General features: G+C 37.2%; 4 protein-coding genes across 7 annotated transcripts in view; 2 read left to right on the top strand and 2 right to left on the bottom strand.

Annotated features, from left to right (window-relative positions):
- The first annotated feature begins 170 nt into the window (after window positions 1–170).
- Window positions 171–4,443, top strand: LOC113104683 (deoxynucleotidyltransferase terminal-interacting protein 1-like). Of its 2 annotated transcripts, XM_026266123.1 has the most exons (14): window positions 171–329; window positions 467–542; window positions 1,026–1,096; window positions 1,229–1,325; window positions 1,417–1,515; window positions 1,607–1,672; window positions 1,868–1,924; window positions 2,257–2,312; window positions 2,395–2,440; window positions 2,527–2,585; window positions 2,685–2,745; window positions 2,822–2,893; window positions 3,413–3,468; window positions 3,547–4,443. In XM_026266123.1, exons 2-14 carry the CDS (start codon window positions 468–470, stop codon window positions 3,662–3,664), a joined length of 933 nt encoding a protein of 310 aa, XP_026121908.1. In that variant the 5' UTR covers window positions 171–329; window position 467; the 3' UTR covers window positions 3,665–4,443. The 2 variants fall into 2 exon arrangements, with proteins under 2 accessions (XP_026121908.1, XP_026121907.1); XM_026266122.1 differs by having other exon boundaries at window positions 193–542.
- Window positions 4,444–4,628: 185 nt separating this feature from the next.
- LOC113104736 (ubiquitin-conjugating enzyme E2C) lies at window positions 4,629–7,302 on the top strand. 2 transcript variants are annotated; one of them, XM_026266126.1, is made up of 7 exons: window positions 4,629–4,730; window positions 5,254–5,364; window positions 6,150–6,177; window positions 6,255–6,341; window positions 6,450–6,654; window positions 6,956–7,015; window positions 7,137–7,302. In XM_026266126.1, the coding sequence occupies exons 2-7, from the start codon at window positions 5,264–5,266 to the stop codon at window positions 7,172–7,174; spliced, it is 519 nt and encodes a 172-aa protein (XP_026121911.1). In that variant the 5' UTR covers window positions 4,629–4,730; window positions 5,254–5,263; the 3' UTR covers window positions 7,175–7,302. The 2 variants fall into 2 exon arrangements, with proteins under 2 accessions (XP_026121911.1, XP_026121913.1); XM_026266128.1 differs by lacking the exon at window positions 4,629–4,730 and adding an exon at window positions 5,010–5,151.
- On the bottom strand, window positions 7,229–8,613 carry LOC113104761 (regulator of G-protein signaling 9-binding protein-like). Its single transcript, XM_026266129.1, has 2 exons — window positions 8,382–8,613; window positions 7,229–8,202 (listed from the first exon to the last, which is right to left on the bottom strand). Exons 1-2 carry the CDS (start codon window positions 8,581–8,583, stop codon window positions 8,039–8,041), a joined length of 366 nt encoding a protein of 121 aa, XP_026121914.1. The 5' UTR covers window positions 8,584–8,613; the 3' UTR covers window positions 7,229–8,038.
- The window catches only part of LOC113104709 (E3 ubiquitin-protein ligase RNF182-like), a 10,446-nt gene continuing 798 nt past the window's right edge, over window positions 7,229–16,876 (bottom strand). Inside the window, exons 1-2 of one of the 2 annotated variants that reach the window (XM_026266125.1) lie at window positions 12,455–13,807; window positions 7,229–12,316 (exon numbers count right to left, since the gene is read on the bottom strand). In XM_026266125.1, the coding sequence (XP_026121910.1) occupies window positions 10,860–11,603 (744 nt within the window). In that variant the 5' untranslated portion in view covers window positions 11,604–12,316; window positions 12,455–13,807 and the 3' untranslated portion in view covers window positions 7,229–10,859. Of the gene's footprint in view, window positions 12,317–12,454; window positions 13,808–16,876 lie in introns of those variants that run through there. The other variant, XM_026266124.1, reaches the window with a different exon arrangement.

Raw genomic sequence — 16,876 nt, 5'->3', positions numbered from 1 at the left:
TCCTATATTTGGAATATTCCCAATATTTATCTGGAAATATATTTCTTCTCAAACAAGCGTCTTCCGTGCCACAACAAAGATGGCCGCTTGCTCTGTGTAAGCGACTATGGCGCGTGACCACGCCCATGGTGCGGATGCGCATGCCCGCCACCAATCTTAGACTTTTATTTTGAAATTCGAGCCAGAAAATTGTTTACGTCACTGCATTACATTGAGCTTGAGGAAGCGATTGAGAAATCATCGAGCTGTCGAACATTGACAGTGTTTTTTTTTTCTGATTACTTCATTGTTTCGAAACGCGTGCCGTTAAACAGGTTATTCTCAAAAGTGTCTGAATTAGCTCGCCAGCTATCTGACTGCACTGAGTTGCTGACAGGTGGCAGCGGTGAAGGGATCAGCATCTAGAGACCCCTGGAGCCTTTCTAGCGATCCTCATTGATCCGCTGAGAGTACATTGATTGTGAATGATGGGGGCCCAGAGGGGCGATGGACGCAGAGACTGGCTCCAGCAGGACTTCACCGAGCAGCGGATCCAGACAGTGGTGAGTCAAACTCGTGTCATCATCCTTAACATCTTCATCTTCAGTCGCTGTATGCACCATAACCGAGCATGAAACTTTAATAGTTCATATTTCAACCAAAAATATATAAAAGGAAAAAAAAATGTGCACAGAGAAAACCAATCTTGTTTTTAGGGCAAAATTAACAATTTGTACATTGTGAAATCATTTTATTTGTTGAAATTAAACAACTTTTTTATTAGTGTCTTTTTTTAAATAACTATATATATATATATATATATATATATATATATATATATATATATATATATATATATATATATATAATGTATATAATTATTAAACACTTTGGCATTAAAAATATTTTTTAAATAGACCATCTGATTACATGCATAAACTTGCAATTGTAAATTATTTATTAATAGGCCTAACTTGATTGGATCTTGATTGTTGCATCCTTTCTTATGGCCATTTACCTTTTCTGGCATTCTTTCCGAATGGCAGAATCCCTGGAACATCATGATCAAACACAGACAGGTGCATCGCAGAGGACGGCGCTCACAGATGGCGGTTAGGTAAGTCCTCTAATGTGGATTTTTCATCAGAACTTAGTCCCATCGCAGGATAATGTGCTCATTTGTAGGTTATTTGTGGTTGTTTCAAGACATCAGTGTGTTTGATTGAGCATGTGATTGTGTGTACTGTAGTTATACAGACCCTGTCATTTCCATGGACCTCCTGAGGACCGTACTGCAGCCCAGCTTCAATGAAGACATCCGTGCTGTGTTCAGAAAATATATGAAGGTGACTGATCCATCACATTATTATTTTGGGACTGGTTGCATGTGTTTAAATTGCTGAGATCAAGTTTTTTTTTTTTTTTTCATCTTTGCAGTTTTTTGAGAAGGCGGCCAGCAATGTGAAAGAGAATGTAGGAGGAGACGTCCAGCCCGACCAGCTCATCAGAGACGCCTGCAGAAACTGCCTGGAACATGTACAACATCATTTATGCACATTTTTACAAATATAAATGCTAAAATTAGTGATAAATCAAATTATAAGTTGATGTTCTGTTTCTGTTTTAGGCAAAGCAGCTCTTTCCTGATACAGAGAAAATGTCCCTGAAACCTAGTGCTGACCCAACACTGAAGGTTAATGTGATGCATTTCCTCCAGAATTTAATTTAATATGTTAATTAGTCTGTAAGAACCTGCACACTTGGCTGAAAAACTATAAATGTAACTGGAATTGTAACATTTTTCAGTTCTGATTTTTTTGTTGTTGTTGTTATAAGTTGTTTATTTATTTATTTGATTTTTTATTTCTTATCGATTTTCATTTCACAGCGTGCACGGCAGCCAGACGACACCTCAGGCCAAAGAGACAGTCCCATCCCTAAAAAGGTAAAAAAAAAAGCCTTTTTGGAAATATTAATACAAATTTAAAAAAAATTATATACTGTAAAATGTAATATATTCTTGTGATCGAAGCTGAATTTTCAGCATCATTACTCCAGTCTTCACTGTCACATGATCCTTCAAAAATAATTCTAATGTTTAAAAAACATTGAAAACAGTTGTGCTGATTCGTATATTAGTTGAAAGTACAGCATTTAGACTTTTTTTTTTTAATATAATGCATTCTTGCTGAATAATTTATTTAAAAAAACCTTTCTGTCCACATACTATTAACAGCTATAAATATCTAATGTTTGTTTATTAATGATAATTTTCAGAGGAAAGGTCGTCCTCCAGGTACCGCTGTAGACAGACCAGCCTCATACAACACTGGGTAAGTGTCCTCGTGTTTTTTTATCTCATACCTCCACACATCAAAGATTTATGTTTTTGACATTTTTAAACATCCTACGCAGAGCAAAACTCAAAATATCTGAGCCAATAAAGCGAGAAGGACCTAAGGTATGTGCATTTGGATTAAAATAGCATAATGACTGATATTGAAATGTTTATGTGATATTAATGTGAGTGTGTTGATGTCTGTATAGTGGGACCCATCCAGACTGACAGAGAGCAGCACATTCGTTTTGGGATCCAGGGCAAATAAGTAAGTGTACAAAGGTTTGCTCAAATTATGTTATATTAAATATTTCACAGTAGCTGATGTTTGGATGTATACGTTCAACATGTACTGATATAATGTCAGGGCTTTGGGGATGGGCGGGACAAGAGGAAGAATCTACATCAAACATGCAGAGCTCTTCAAGGTACTTTCAGTCTTTTTCTGAGCATACATTAAGCTTTTTCGGTGTTCATGTGGAGGTAATATCTATTGTGTCTCAGTATGCCGCTGATGCCCAGGACAAACACTGGCTTTCAGAAAGACAGCACATGAGAGCCACCGGAGGAAAGATGGTGAGGGCATTCTGTTTTCAAAACATGGGCAATTCACCCAAAAATGAAAGTTTCCTGAAAAAAAAAAAAAAAGTTTAACCTCACGCCATCCAAGATTTTAGTTTTTCTTCACCTGAAAATATTTGGAGATATGTAGCATTGCATCACTTGCTCACCAATGGATGCTCTGGAGTGAATGGGTTCCTACAAACAAGCTCCTTTTGGCTTCACAAGATGTTAATGCAAGGACTAGAGTGGTGTGGATTACTTGTGATGTTTTTATCAGCTGTTTGGACTCTCATTCTGATGGCACCCATTCACTGCAGAGCATCCATTGGTGAACAAGAATGTTACATTTCTCCAAATCTGTTCCGGTGAAGAAACAAACTCATTTATATCTTATATGGCCTGAGGGTGAGTGAATTTTCTGCAAGTTTTCATTTTTGGGTATATTATTCCATTAATAAATTAATAAATAACCCAGAAATTAAGTATTAAATAAAAATTGGTCATCATCATGTTTAAACTCTCTCTTCTCAGGCCTATCTTCTAATAGAGGAGGACATTCTTGATCTTGCCCGAAGTGAAGACTACAAGTAAATAAACATTTTCTTACTAAATAAAACATGAATTTTACAGGTAACGTGCATCATGAAATGTTCTTTGAATCTTAGGGACTGTCCTGAATTGAAGCTGGATGAATTGAAACCATTTCTAGTGCCAATATGGATGGTGGAGAAGATGCAGAAGGCAATGGAAGCACAGAAAACAGAAAATGATCTTGTCATTTAGTGCCACGCAAGTCGTTGGACCACGGACACTCTTGAGTGTTACCAGTTTATCATAACTGTAACTTTATGTTGTTTATTTTGTTTGTGCGATGTTCATAGAAGACCCAGGCATTATGAGCAAGTTGCCCAGAAATTGTTGCGTTGGGGGTTTACTTGGCAAATCAAAATTCAACATTTCATTTCACATGCTATTTTCTAAACTTGTCTAGAAATGTGATTTTCTGATTTCTGTCAACAAATGTGTTTTTTTTTTCATGACTTTGTATTTAAAAGACTTGAATATCTAATGAGGCACATATAGAGCCTTAATGGTTTAAAAAAAAATACTGTGGTTAATGGACATTTTGTATGTTTGTGTGTTTCTCATGATTTATACCCCATTTTTATGAAATGTCATATTTTCTTTAAAATGTAGATTATCTAGTTAATTAATTTCCCAGGTATGTCTCTTTTTAAATATTTTGCATTGTTCTGAAAAACAAAAGCAAAGAAGCTACTTCTCTCACAGCAGAACTATACAACGAGCCGTGATGTTTTTACCTTATAGTATATTTTCTAACTTATATATGCTTGGTTTTTTATTTTTATTTTATTAAATGAAAAAAGTTTAATTGGGTGATTTTATAGCTTATTAAAAATGTGTGGAGGTTGGTATTTAAATTATTTTTTTTAATGAATTTCATACCTGTTACACTCATCTACTGTATTTCATAACTGAAAATGTAGAACAGTTTATTCATGTATGCAATTATATTTACCAATAAACAGTTTTGTGCTAAATGGTGTTTTTAAATGAAAACTAGTTCGTTCCAATGCATTGAATGACTCAAACTAGTCAACGGTTATAGCCACACCCTTCTGGCCGTATTACCCAATCAAATCAAAGTGTCTTATGCCTAGCATCAGTGCTGATTGGTTGCTAAGCGTTCGCTTTGTTCGTAATCTGTGCTTCTGATTGGCTGAACTGATGGTAAGGCGGAGATTAAGTTTAAACAGTGGGGCGGGATGTGATTTAAAAATTTCGTTCATCGATCGGTTAGTTTTGTCGACTGCACTGAACACAGCCGGTAATAATACTAATCATTTTAACAATACTGCTTTTAATGTTTATATCAAGATGATTTGTATAGTTTGTCTGTTTATATAAATGAATTGTTAGCGAATTCGCTAACTAGAAACCTAGTAACTTGAGAGTGTGTATGTGTTGTAGTTAATTATATTTCAGGTAATGTTAGAATAGATCTGCTTTTCAATCGTTAGTTTTGTATGACGGTTACATCGGTTTGTTTAGCTTATCACTGGCTGCTGGATTTCGACAAACATAGACATGTAACGTTAGAAGTATAAGTTACCTCACATTCTAACGAAAGCCATTTCAGTTCTGTTCTTAAAAACAGTTCGTTTAAGCCTCTAGTTTTACATTAACTAGATTCAGTTTCCACCCGTCGGTTAGCTAAATCAGATTGGAGTGAAGCTCACTAACGCAAGGTATATAACGTAAACGAGTTTTCGGTGTTGGAAACCTCTTTTGACTGGTTAGATGTGCGAGTTTTAACAAAAAGTGTTTTTCCCCCTGTCGACCCTTCGCAGATCTTACGCCATGGCCTCTCAGAATATGGACCCCGCAGCAGCCTCGTCCACAGCAGCACTGAAGGGCAGCGAAACCAACGTCAGCGTGTCGAAAGGATCCGTCACTAAAAGGTTTGATTGTTGCTGATATTCCCTTCAAATGTATTGAACGCTTCTATGTGTTACACAATGGCCGTTCTCGGAAATGCATCTATGATTCCTTTCGGGATTTATTTCCTAACTTGAAGTACATTTATTAAGGAATCAAATAATTATGCTTCTGTAACCACTACAGTTAATTATTCTTTTAGTTTCGGTTGAGAAAAGTGTATTATTAATTCAAACAGTATTTGTATTGAAATATTGTGTATTGCACTGGAATTAAACCGTGTCAATGAAGAGTTCTGCTCATCTGTCAGAACTGTTTATTGAACTTGTAATAACGGCAGAATCACAAGAAATTTAATTCTGAGTAACGCATGATTCTGAGAAAATTGTAGTCCCCCAATTATACTTTATATTATATTAAGTTATACTATATTAAGTTAAATTGTTCCAAAAGAATTCAGTGCATCAAACTTTGCAAGTATTCAAACAATACATAGATTATCTTTCTATGTTATAGAAATAACTCTGCAGTTTAAAATCCTTTAAATGTGTTGTGATTTCCAACAGGAACGTTTACATTATTGGTGTTCATAAGTAGTATAGTTTGATTGGAAATCCATTAGGGCTTCTTGTACATTATTAGGCGCTATTTTCTAAATTTCTTTCACTGTTTTTAATACCATATTTGCATTAATTTTGGCATCTGAAATGACAAAGACTGGCATTTAAAATCTTTATATATATAATTTTAGTGCTTTTTCTTTTTTAATAATTCATGTTAATTGTCAATGTTTCCTCTTCCTGCGTAGGCTTCAGCAAGAGCTGATGACGCTAATGGTGAGAACTCTTTGTACAGCTGTTATTTGGTTTGGCCTTTGTAACTGTAGTTTAACTCGGTGCATTGTTAAATGCAGATGTCAGGAGACAAGGGCATTTCAGCATTTCCAGAGTCTGACAATCTCTTCAAATGGATTGGCACAATAGATGGAGCTCAAGGAACGGTAAGAACAACGGTTTTCTTCCCCACAAAATGGTTTTCTTACATGCAACATGCTTATCTCGATAAGATTTATTCTTAAAACCATCTATTTTTTTTTGTCCCTGCTCAGGTTTATGAAGGTTTGAGGTACAAACTTTCCCTGGAGTTTCCTAGCGGTTACCCCTACAATGCCCCTCGGGTGAAATTCGTCACTACTTGTTTCCACCCAAATGTTGATGAGAATGGCTTCATCTGCCTAGACATTTTAAAGGACAAGTGGTCTGCACTATATGATGTCCGCTCCATTCTATTGTCCATTCAGAGTTTATTAGGAGGTAGGTTATGCTTTTGATACGAGTAGTGCCGAGCAAAACTCACTTATATTCCACACTTGATTCATGAGTTGAAATCTGGCCACAACCTTCAGGATGTTTAATTGAAATGAAACCGTAACATGAAACAAACTTTGGACATTATGATTATGCCCTGATAAATGGAATACTGTTATTCAGATTAATAAATTAATGTAAGGTCAACTACTTTCCCCTGTAATATAAAGCAGCAGGTTTGTTCTGATTTAAGGAATTCACTAGCTGTCTTGTCTGGATTATTGTACTCATGAATGTTTGCTTTTAGAACCCAACAATGATAGTCCAATGAACTCTGCAGCTGCTGAACTATGGGATGACCAGGAAGGTAACCGATCATGCCAGAGTCAAGCAGTTGTTTGAAACTGCAGTATTTTTTGAGAATTGTTTCTAGTTCAGTGTTTTGGGAAATAATGCGTCTAATGGATTTTTAATCCTTTTTGTTGCAGCATTCAAAGCCCATTTGCACGCAACCTACAAGAACTGAGCATGAACATTAACATCTGCCTCTTGTTTTATCTGTGTCTGTTTTCTTGTTTGTAATGTAAATTTTCTGTATTGGGTTTCTGTGTATATTTTTCAATGTTGTCCTAAATAAAATGCTGATTGAATTGAGTTTTTGCTAATTATTGGAGTAAAGGGAGGGAAAATACGACCAGAATGAATTTTATTTCACTTTTGAAATCGTATATGAACAATCAATCTCTGCACACCTGATGACAATTGATGGGTGCGTAGGAGACGGACCAAAAAGATCAAAACTATAGGATAAAGAAAACTAATCTTGCACAGTGTTAGGGATTTGTTTTCTTTCTCTTTTTGATATATAATATAAAAGCATTGTAGTGCACAACTGATCAGCCAATAATGTTGTGTTTTAAGGTTTTTAGAGTATTATGGTAAACTATCGTAACCAATGTTATTGGACAAAAGTTATTGTAGATTGTCTCAATTTCAAAACTTGTCTTTAACTTAGTGTCAGAACTTGGCTAAGCAGACATAGTAGACAGCCTACTTTGCAGTTGTGGTGATTGCAACAACCTAATGTATTATTTTGAGACTCCACTTCCATGATGTCTTCTAAGCTTTCATCCTCTTCTTGCCTACTTTCTTGGGTCGAAATGCCTTCTACCCAGGCTTTTTGTGTGGGTTCAATAGACCACAGTGGAATATTAACTCTTTGAAACATTTCTTCAAGCTGAACATCAATCTCCATTATGTGCTGCTTCAGGTCTGGGCTTGCAGTCTCCTCTACTGATAACCATGGTGTTTGCACTATGGCTGCCCGAGCTGCCATTTCCGAAGTTCCACCCACATAACCTGCGTTGATGAGGGCTTGTCGTTCTTTGTGCTAGATCAGAGGGAATAACTCTCGCAAGACTTTGACCTTCTGTAGGTCCTGCTGGAAGTTTTCCAAACTGGACAAGAAGATCACCCAAAGTCGTTCAGCCTGTTCTTTGTCCTCTTGTCCTTGCTCCATTTCTGTCAGCAGACTTAGCAGCCTCCGGTGAAGCCCTGAAACATGAGTCGATCAAGTCAAGTCTCAACAGTTTGAATGTGGCGTAATTTAATATGACCAGCCACTAGTTTTTGCAGTGCAGAAAAATAATAAAAGGGCAACTGAAAATTTCTGCACCACTATCATTGGCAAACTGTTTCTTGCTTGTCTTCTGTTTGTTCTTGTCCAGTCTTACCTGAGCATATTTTATGAGCTGCTGTCCTGGTTTCTTCCAGCTCCTCTCTAAGGAAGCTCCTATCCATGTTGCTCCCCAAGAAGTTGGCCATTTGCTGGAAGCAGGCTGTCACTTTGCTCAGGGCGGCCTGTGCCCGCTCGCATTCATTCACCTGCCTCTTTCTGGTTTGGATTTCCACCACCGACTGCCGCCAGTGATTCATTACCACTCATGTGGTGAACGACCTAAACTTTGCAGAATATTGAAGAGTTATTGTTGGTCTCAATATCAGAATTGGTCTGGCCTATTCTGAACTAAAATATTTGAAATTATATATGGCGTAGATTTTGTCTTAACTAGATGATGGGAAAATGTTTAATCTTGTTTTTTCTCTCGATCTAATTAAATTAATAAACCATAACCATTTATTTTGCTTAAACACAAGTTATTTGCCACCTTCATTATCCTGGTTAATTATTTTTCTCTTTTATGTACGGTTGTACCACTTTGAAACACATTTTGCCTTATTTCTAATATAATTTTAAAGTGATAATATTAAATTTAGAGGCTACACCCATTTGTATGCCTACAATTTTCTAAAAGAAAAAAAGTCACTTACTGGTAACTGAGCCTCAAAGAAATCCGTCTGGTTTCATTGCCTTTAGAAACTTGCGAGTTGTTTTGACAGTCCTGTTTGTAAGTGTGATTACATCCGTTGGAGACACTTCTGCCAACCTCCTTGTATTTGAATGCTCAGCTATGTTCTTTTTTCCAAAGCTTTTATAGAGGCCGGTCTTAAGGGACACTTGTTAAAATTAGGCCCAAACTGTGCAGTCCATGCTCCCAGAATACCTTGGGATGGAGATCATTATGTCAAAAGTTCTTTTTTCTCAGAAACGCATGCAGTGTTTGGAGGAAAATGTTTTCAATCAAGAGATCCATGCATAATGAATTTCTATGTGTTGTTGTATATATGTGTGCTTGTGGGAGTGTGTGTTTAATAATGTGTGTGCTGTGCAAAGTAGGTTTATGTGAAGTTAATTGTCCACAGGGAGAGTGGTACGGTATTGTGGTGGAACAGATGGAGATCCTTTATTGACTCCCTTGTGGTTATTTGGGCTTGTTTGAAGGCTGTGCGTCGCTTGATGCATCATGTATGCACCCATGGGTCAAATCTCCTGAGCAACACCAGTAATATTACCTCATTCAGTTAACAAAACAGCAAAGCTGTAATAGGCACTAACATAATTCCGCGGTCATAATTATAATCAACTTCACACACTTAAAATTGTGATGTTGGAGAGTATTTCCTTTTTATATTAGGAGTCATTAATTACTAAATTCATTACATTTTAAGATGCCAATTGTAAAGAATCCAATGTATCCTGTTTTTTGTCCTTTTTCAGAACTATCCACCTTTTTCCTAACAAGGAAAACTTTACAAATAATTTCCAATCATAAGTCTGCGCTACAAATAATCCTTCCCAAATCCTCGTGTCTCTTTCCAGGTTTGTTTTCACAAATATGCTGTTAAATGTAATTGTTAAGAAGACACATTTTCCTATAATGATATTTAACACATCTGTAACATTGCTGCGGATAGAAGGAGGATCTTAAGGAGTTATTCATGGAATGTTAAAAGTATTTTGCTTTTTAAACTTACATTTTTTTATTTAATACATTTCATTTTTGTACTTTTAATGATCAATGGTTGAAGGCTGGGTCAAATAATGTCACCTCATTGTACCCAGTTTTTTTCTTTCTTTTTGCGTTCATAGAGCGAACTTTTTGCTGATTGTTTAGTGTAAACAGAAGTTACTCCCATTATTTGCGCAAAACATCATGGGACGTAGGACAAAGGTGGATACTCAAACAGTGATCAAGTATGGTAAGTATAATCTGGAGTTCTATTAGATATGGAAGATTCTTTATTGAATATCTAATGGGTGGCTTTAAAGTATTTGTTCATTCTCATAGCAATGACAAACACAAATTCACTTATTTTACATATACATTACAGCTTGGCCATTGACATGCCTTACAAAGGCAACTAGGAACTTCAATGAGAACATTGAGACGATTGAAATTATACCACAGATATGCAGAAGATAACACAAAACAAACAAATTCATCTAGTATTGTTGAACACATCCAGTGGTTTCCATATTACAGTGTGGAAGGCCTTCATTCTCTGTTGCGTGTTATTTATATCACAGTTGTTGAAGACCCATTGGGTGAGCTAGACATTATACAAAACCACAGCGATCTGATGCAGTCCAAAATCAATACATCCAGCTTTAACTGCTAACGTCAAGTACAGTTGGCCCTGCATACAATGTGATGTGAGTTACAAGGAGTTCACTGGTAGATGCTGGTATAATCTGGTGTGACGGAAAAAATGCGGTGTCTGGTATTAGTAGATATGCATCAGTGATTTGGCTTTTGTTCTTTTACAGGTCTTGCTAGTTCAAAGATCAGCCCAAGGACTGACGTAGGTTGTTATGTGGCGATGGCCTCCATGATCTCATGGCACAGACATTGGCAGAAGCCATAGAACACGCAAAGGACCAAGGTGGAGGGCACCAGGCTGACCAAGATCACTCCCATCGTGAGCTGCTGGATCATCAGCAAGTAGATCCCCAGTGGCAGTGAGCTGAAGTAGACCAGGCAGAGGAAACCCATTAGAAAGCGAGGAACCGAATGAGACGTCCAAGCCCGACACTTCTGCACAGGCAGGTGGCAAGGCAAGGAGTCCAAACTGGCCGTCCTATACAAGCGCACCATGTTCAACATGCTCATAGAGTCAGAGGACTGTGACTCTCCAGGGATTTCCATGATTGTGATGACGAGGCAGTCGGACGAGCTGTGGGCCTGCTCGCTTCCACTTAGGCTATTGGGTGTCAAAAGGACCTCACCACTGGGTGTGGTGCCACTCTTACGAGCCCGGTCCTGGTAAGTCAGAATAGCCAAAATGTTGCTGTCATCTTGAAGCAACCAGATCTCCTCGTCAGGGACATGAGTCTCATGGCGACAGAAGGGGCAGCTGATGATGCTCGGAGACGAGTCCAGCTCCACCATCTTCTTTAGACATTTGGCACAGACCCGGTGCAAGCAGCTCAACACCTTGGGCTTGCGGGCTCGTGTGTCAAAACGATTGTAGCAGATCTTGCACTCCAGTTCCTCCACCGTATAAATCACCGGTGCCTGGGAGCTCTCAGTGTCTGAGTCCGACTTCTGGCTCATCCTGAGAGATGAAGCTTGGCCACAGCTGAGAGGAGTGAAATAGTCAGGAAGCAGGTGCAAATGTTCAAATTAAGCAAATTTTTGTATGCTATAAGAGCAGCACCTGAGCACCGTCCTTGGTAGCCCTTGTTTTTCTGCCTTGTGTTTTTCACCAAAAAGGATTGTTTAAATTCATAATTTCAAGAGCTTGCTGCATATACTGCTGATTAGAAGTCCACAAAAGCAAATTTGAGTTTTGAAGGAAAGCTTACTAACATCATACATATGTCCATGTTAAGACACCCTGATGTATATATGACAAGCAGATTGTACTAAAACACAATTGAGAAATTCATTGCATGCTAAATGACGATCTCCATTCACTGTCCGCACTCAATTAAATAACTTATTTGGGTTTTTCCAGCATGGTTTAGAGAAAGACAAAACCAAAGAAGCAATAAAGAAATAAAGTTAGTTGACATCAGAGAGGTCTAAAAATATTCCATAGCAAGCATCTGCCAGTTCCTTTGAAATCAGAGTCTGGACACAGAGTGTGTTTTTGCCTTGTTATCCATAGCTGATTCTAGAATGAGGAGGAAGAATTCTTTAATTCAGATAAAAGTCAGCAGAATCATCCTGAATACTGCCAGATATTTTCTTCCAGTAATGGCTACACTTGATTATAACCTTCAACTCTGAATGCTCACATTGTCCCTCCAAGCACTTTGTTCATTCTGCAAAAAAAAAAATGAGAGAAGACACAGACGTGTTATTTAGATAAGAATATAATTGTTTGCAAAATGCGAAATGTTAACACATTTTTCAGTAGATCTGAAGAATGCAAAAGTGAATAGCTTGATTTCTGTTCTTACCTTGTGTGAGTAAAACCCTTCTAGTGTCATTGAGCCAGCAGCGCTAAAAACCCTTGCATTCATCAAGCCCTTCCTATCAGGTGTGTAGATGTCAACATAGGGGTGGGCGTGTGTGACAGAAAGCATGCATATAGTTGTTCCTCCCAATATTAAGGCTAGTGGATAGTTGTAGACTAAACCTTTATCCCCTATATTTGGTTACATCCTTGTATATGGCACAAAATGTATGTTTCATTGAACATTTGCTAAAATGTTTGGCTAAAATAGTGGCTAAAGGAGATCCTCATTTGCTCCAGTAAAAGGCGTGGCAAGCCATTCAAGCAAAGGCCAACAGAGTCTATATTTAATTAGCTCCTGTTTTTCTTGATTCCTTGTGGACGTGACTCACTCTGATATGACAGAGAGGCAAACAAGTGATGCAAGTGTATGTTAACATGCAAATTTTAATTTCCCACTACAAAACCTTACAAAGTTTTTCCTTCTCTCTCTTTCCATGTCTCAATGCACAGGTTGTTCGAATCTGAAGCCAGTCTATAAATAGCATGCGTGCAGTGCTAGAGGATACAGCCCCCCCAACCTTGATGACTGTGATAAGGACTGTCACGCACTCACACACACTCGTGTCCAACAGTCAAGGATGCAGTTATGCACTGAAATTATGACTTTGACATTGTATGGCAGCTTGTCTCTAAGGGTTCCTCGGCTCGCTCATATAAATGGCAGCAGAGTCTGTTGAATAAAAGCCAGTTGGTCAAACCTGACATCCAAGATGAAGCAAAAGGTGTGAAGGTTAAAAGAACGCATCCGTCATACAGAATTTATTTGCCATTAAAACGGCAGCGAGTCAATACATGCTAAGGGTGCATCTACATTTAGCTGAGTAATCAGTACAGTTGCAGTGGAATATATTAAATGCATTATACTTGGCTGCAGACATGGTTGCAGTTTTCAGTGGCTTGTAAATAAAAGGTCTATTTTTAAATGCAATTTGTGTATTGCTGAAATTCATGGGCTGGATCTGAATTTATCATCATGTTGGCTTTAGAAAAACATTGGCAAGAAAACTGAAGAGGTGTAGCCTAGAAATGCAAACATATGCATCGGCCTAAATTAGTTAATACTTCTACGATTTATGGGCCATGTCTTATGCACCATGTTTTACGAAACCTGTCAGAAACATGAAGAAAAAGTAATTAGTTTTAAAATAATTTTTAGGACCATTTTCTTTATTTTTATATGTGAGGGGAAGAATGTATAGTAATTAGTTATATTACATTACATTAATTAAAACAACCATTAAGAATAATGGGAATTAAAACTAAAAGAAATGTAAAAATTATCATTAACTCATATAAGTCATGAGAAATATGGAGGAAAAAAATGCTTAATTTTCATCAGAAATCTCAATGCAAAAATTATTATTGGTCTTAAATTAAGTCTTATTGTCTTTATACAAAATATAATAAAATTTTAATCTTTTTTTTTTTTTTTTAGGTAAAGTGAACATTTATTGAGATACTCTCGAAAACTCTCAATACTGAGCTCTGTAATGAAAAATCAATTTCTATTTACTTAGCTCATTTTCTGTTCAGGATATCTAAAGTGTCCTGTTTCTAAAATAACTGAATTTGAAAAATGATAAAAGTGAAAAGTGTCAGTTGGTGTTTGTCATCTTCTTGCTTGGGTGACCTGTAGTGCCAGTAACCACAGGAGATAATTGCGTCTGTGTGTAGGCTATGTGTTTGTGTGAGAAGCGGAAATAAAGATGCAAGGGGCGTTCACAGGAAAACACCATCTGTGTCCTGGTCCTGTGGGTTACATAAATATTACCAGTTCACCTGCCTGCTCCAATGTTTACGTCAGCCTTTTGAGGAGCATGCAGGCCTTCTGAAACACTTCTTATTTTCATTGTTAGTTTGAACACATAAACCTTTATTTTTAACTCATTAAATTAAACACACTCTCTATGATATATAATAACTCCATGTTAAGTTTAAATGGGTTAAAAAAAATACTTATAATGATTCTCCGAATTGAGACCCTAGATGCATATGTTAATCATCACTGTTCAGTCTTTTAAGTCAAACTGGTGGTTACAGGCTAACAACTTATGTTTACAAACCAACAGATGACTGATTTCAGTTAGATATGCCGATAAAGCCTGTTTAAAAAACAAATAATCAGGTCTATCTCTTTCCTTTTAGATGCATTCAAATAAAGTGCAATAACTTTTAGATAACGGACCACCCTCATGCCCCCCAGAGTTCACCTGGGAGGTTCCTTGCATTGTTATGATGTGGTGTGTTTTCAAGTGATTTTAGTTGGAATAAAGCAGATGTTTCTTCTCTTTTTCAGTTCCTAGACAGGACGCTTTTTGCACTAGTCCCACAAAATGCACATTAGATGTGTAATTAATGCTTGAGAATTACAGGAGTGTATCAGGACTGAAACTAAATTCTGCAAGAAGGTACAGAAGGCACTGTAATGTGATGTATTTCCAAGAATAACTCCTATTCAGTTAGTTAGAAATTGGCTTTTATCCATTTTATCCATCAGGAACCCTTCTGAAAAGCCACCAGGCTTTTGACGGGGAGGTGGAAGCTAAAGGTCAAGTTCATCCTCAAGAGCATCTCTTCATATATCACTGGTAACAGTTCTTCCTATTTCTTGTTAGTTGCTATTGTTTCAGTAAACATCTATAAATTGCTGGCAAGATTCTAGAAAAGCTACATTACCTACAACAATAATGGCAGTAGTTTTGTGGCCTGGTGATTTCAGCCAAAATGTTGTTCCATATGACTGACAATAAAGCATTTTTTATAATGTGAACTTTAAAATAAGATCTGGGATGTGTATTAAGAAAGTAGTATTGGCAACTAGTTTAACAAATCTTGAAAGGAATGTGTTGTATTATCAGTAAACGATGCACCTATTGATTTCTGTGCAAAACTAATGAGACCGAATGCACTACACGTGAATAAATCTCCTGTCATTTCATTTTGACCAGTAATTTAATTTCTGCCAGAACTGACAGTAACTCATCGCACCCAGCGGAGCCATCCGGACATCAGCACTAAATGTACCTTTGTCTTGACAACTGAACGGAAGGATATCAGGCTCTCCAGCAAAACAAGGAAAGTAATGAAGATAAACTGCTAGAGTAGCATTACAGATACATTTTCAGACCAGCTCAATGGGTTAAAAAAGCTTTTAAAAACAGTAACAAAGAGTTGCGGTTAAGCTACAATCTACAAATGTATTATTATAGATACAAATAAGTAGTGAGGTCTCTTTTAAAACCAGTTTCGTTTTGGAGCAGAGCCTTATTTTCCGTCACTTCTGGCCATGCAGTAAAAAAAAAAAAGTGCTTGTTTTTTTTTTTAGTTGTTGTTTCTGATTTAGTGTGACAGCTCAGTGGAGATTTCACATGCAAGTTAGCCATTCTATTCATTGAAGCGCAGGTATGAAGCAGACCATCCTCACAGGTAACCAGTGACCTAGTTTACAGTGACCCTGTCTGAGTCCTGGAAGAAGGGGTACAGCTATTTGTGGACCCAGATTTGGAAGAGAGAATTTCTGTAATGTCACTAAAAGTCTTAAATTATCAACCCATCCTTAAGTGACCGCTGGGTTTTGCCAAGACATGACATTTTGCAATCAGGGACATTGCCAAGGCTGAACACTGTCGCCATAAATAAGTATAATTGGGGTTGAGGTGCAAAGCACTTCTTAGAGTCTGTCCATCTTTAGAAGACTCTTGCATGTTTTTTTTCATGAGAGCTACAATTGGATCCTTTTGTGCGACTCTAATGCTTTTAAACATACATTAATCGTTTTAATAATATGATTGTGTCTTGCATCTAGCACCAACTCTTTAAAGTGGCAGACTATTAATGATGGCATTCAAGAGGCTTTTTAGTGAGGTAATTACAATTCATCCTCCACATAAGACTTTATATAACATGCTAAGACTCTCTCACTCTCTCAAGGACTGTATTCACAGTTCATTAGTGAGGAGTCTGGTACTGTTAGATATCTTGTGCTCAATGCAATAACTCTTCAAATCATTCAAACAGCTCTTGACGACTGATGTGTGCATACTGTAATAAAAGAGATAGACTTATATTTATTTTATTCATTAACCATTTTTAGGTGCAGACTCATTCTCAGAAAAAGTTTGACTAATTTCCACATCCATCAGTTGAGAGTTATGAGAGATGCAATGGTTTTGTCATGGAGCCGGTTGGCAAACGATAAATGACAGGAAGAACTATGCAAATGAATTAGCCTACCTTTAATTAGCTGTTTATTTCAGATACTGTTCATATTAGGCTACTAATCAAACTAATACAACTTCAACAACAGTCTCACAGCAACAGCAATCACTATTTTGCGTCATTTAGCAACAATAATATTCACTAG

The sequence above is a fragment of the Carassius auratus genome, chromosome 6, assembly GCF_003368295.1.
Source record: "Carassius auratus strain Wakin chromosome 6, ASM336829v1, whole genome shotgun sequence".
Classification (NCBI taxonomy): Eukaryota; Metazoa; Chordata; class Actinopteri; order Cypriniformes; family Cyprinidae; genus Carassius; species Carassius auratus.
Note: the sequence above shows the minus strand (reverse complement) of the source record. Positions and strands in the feature narration are given on the sequence as shown.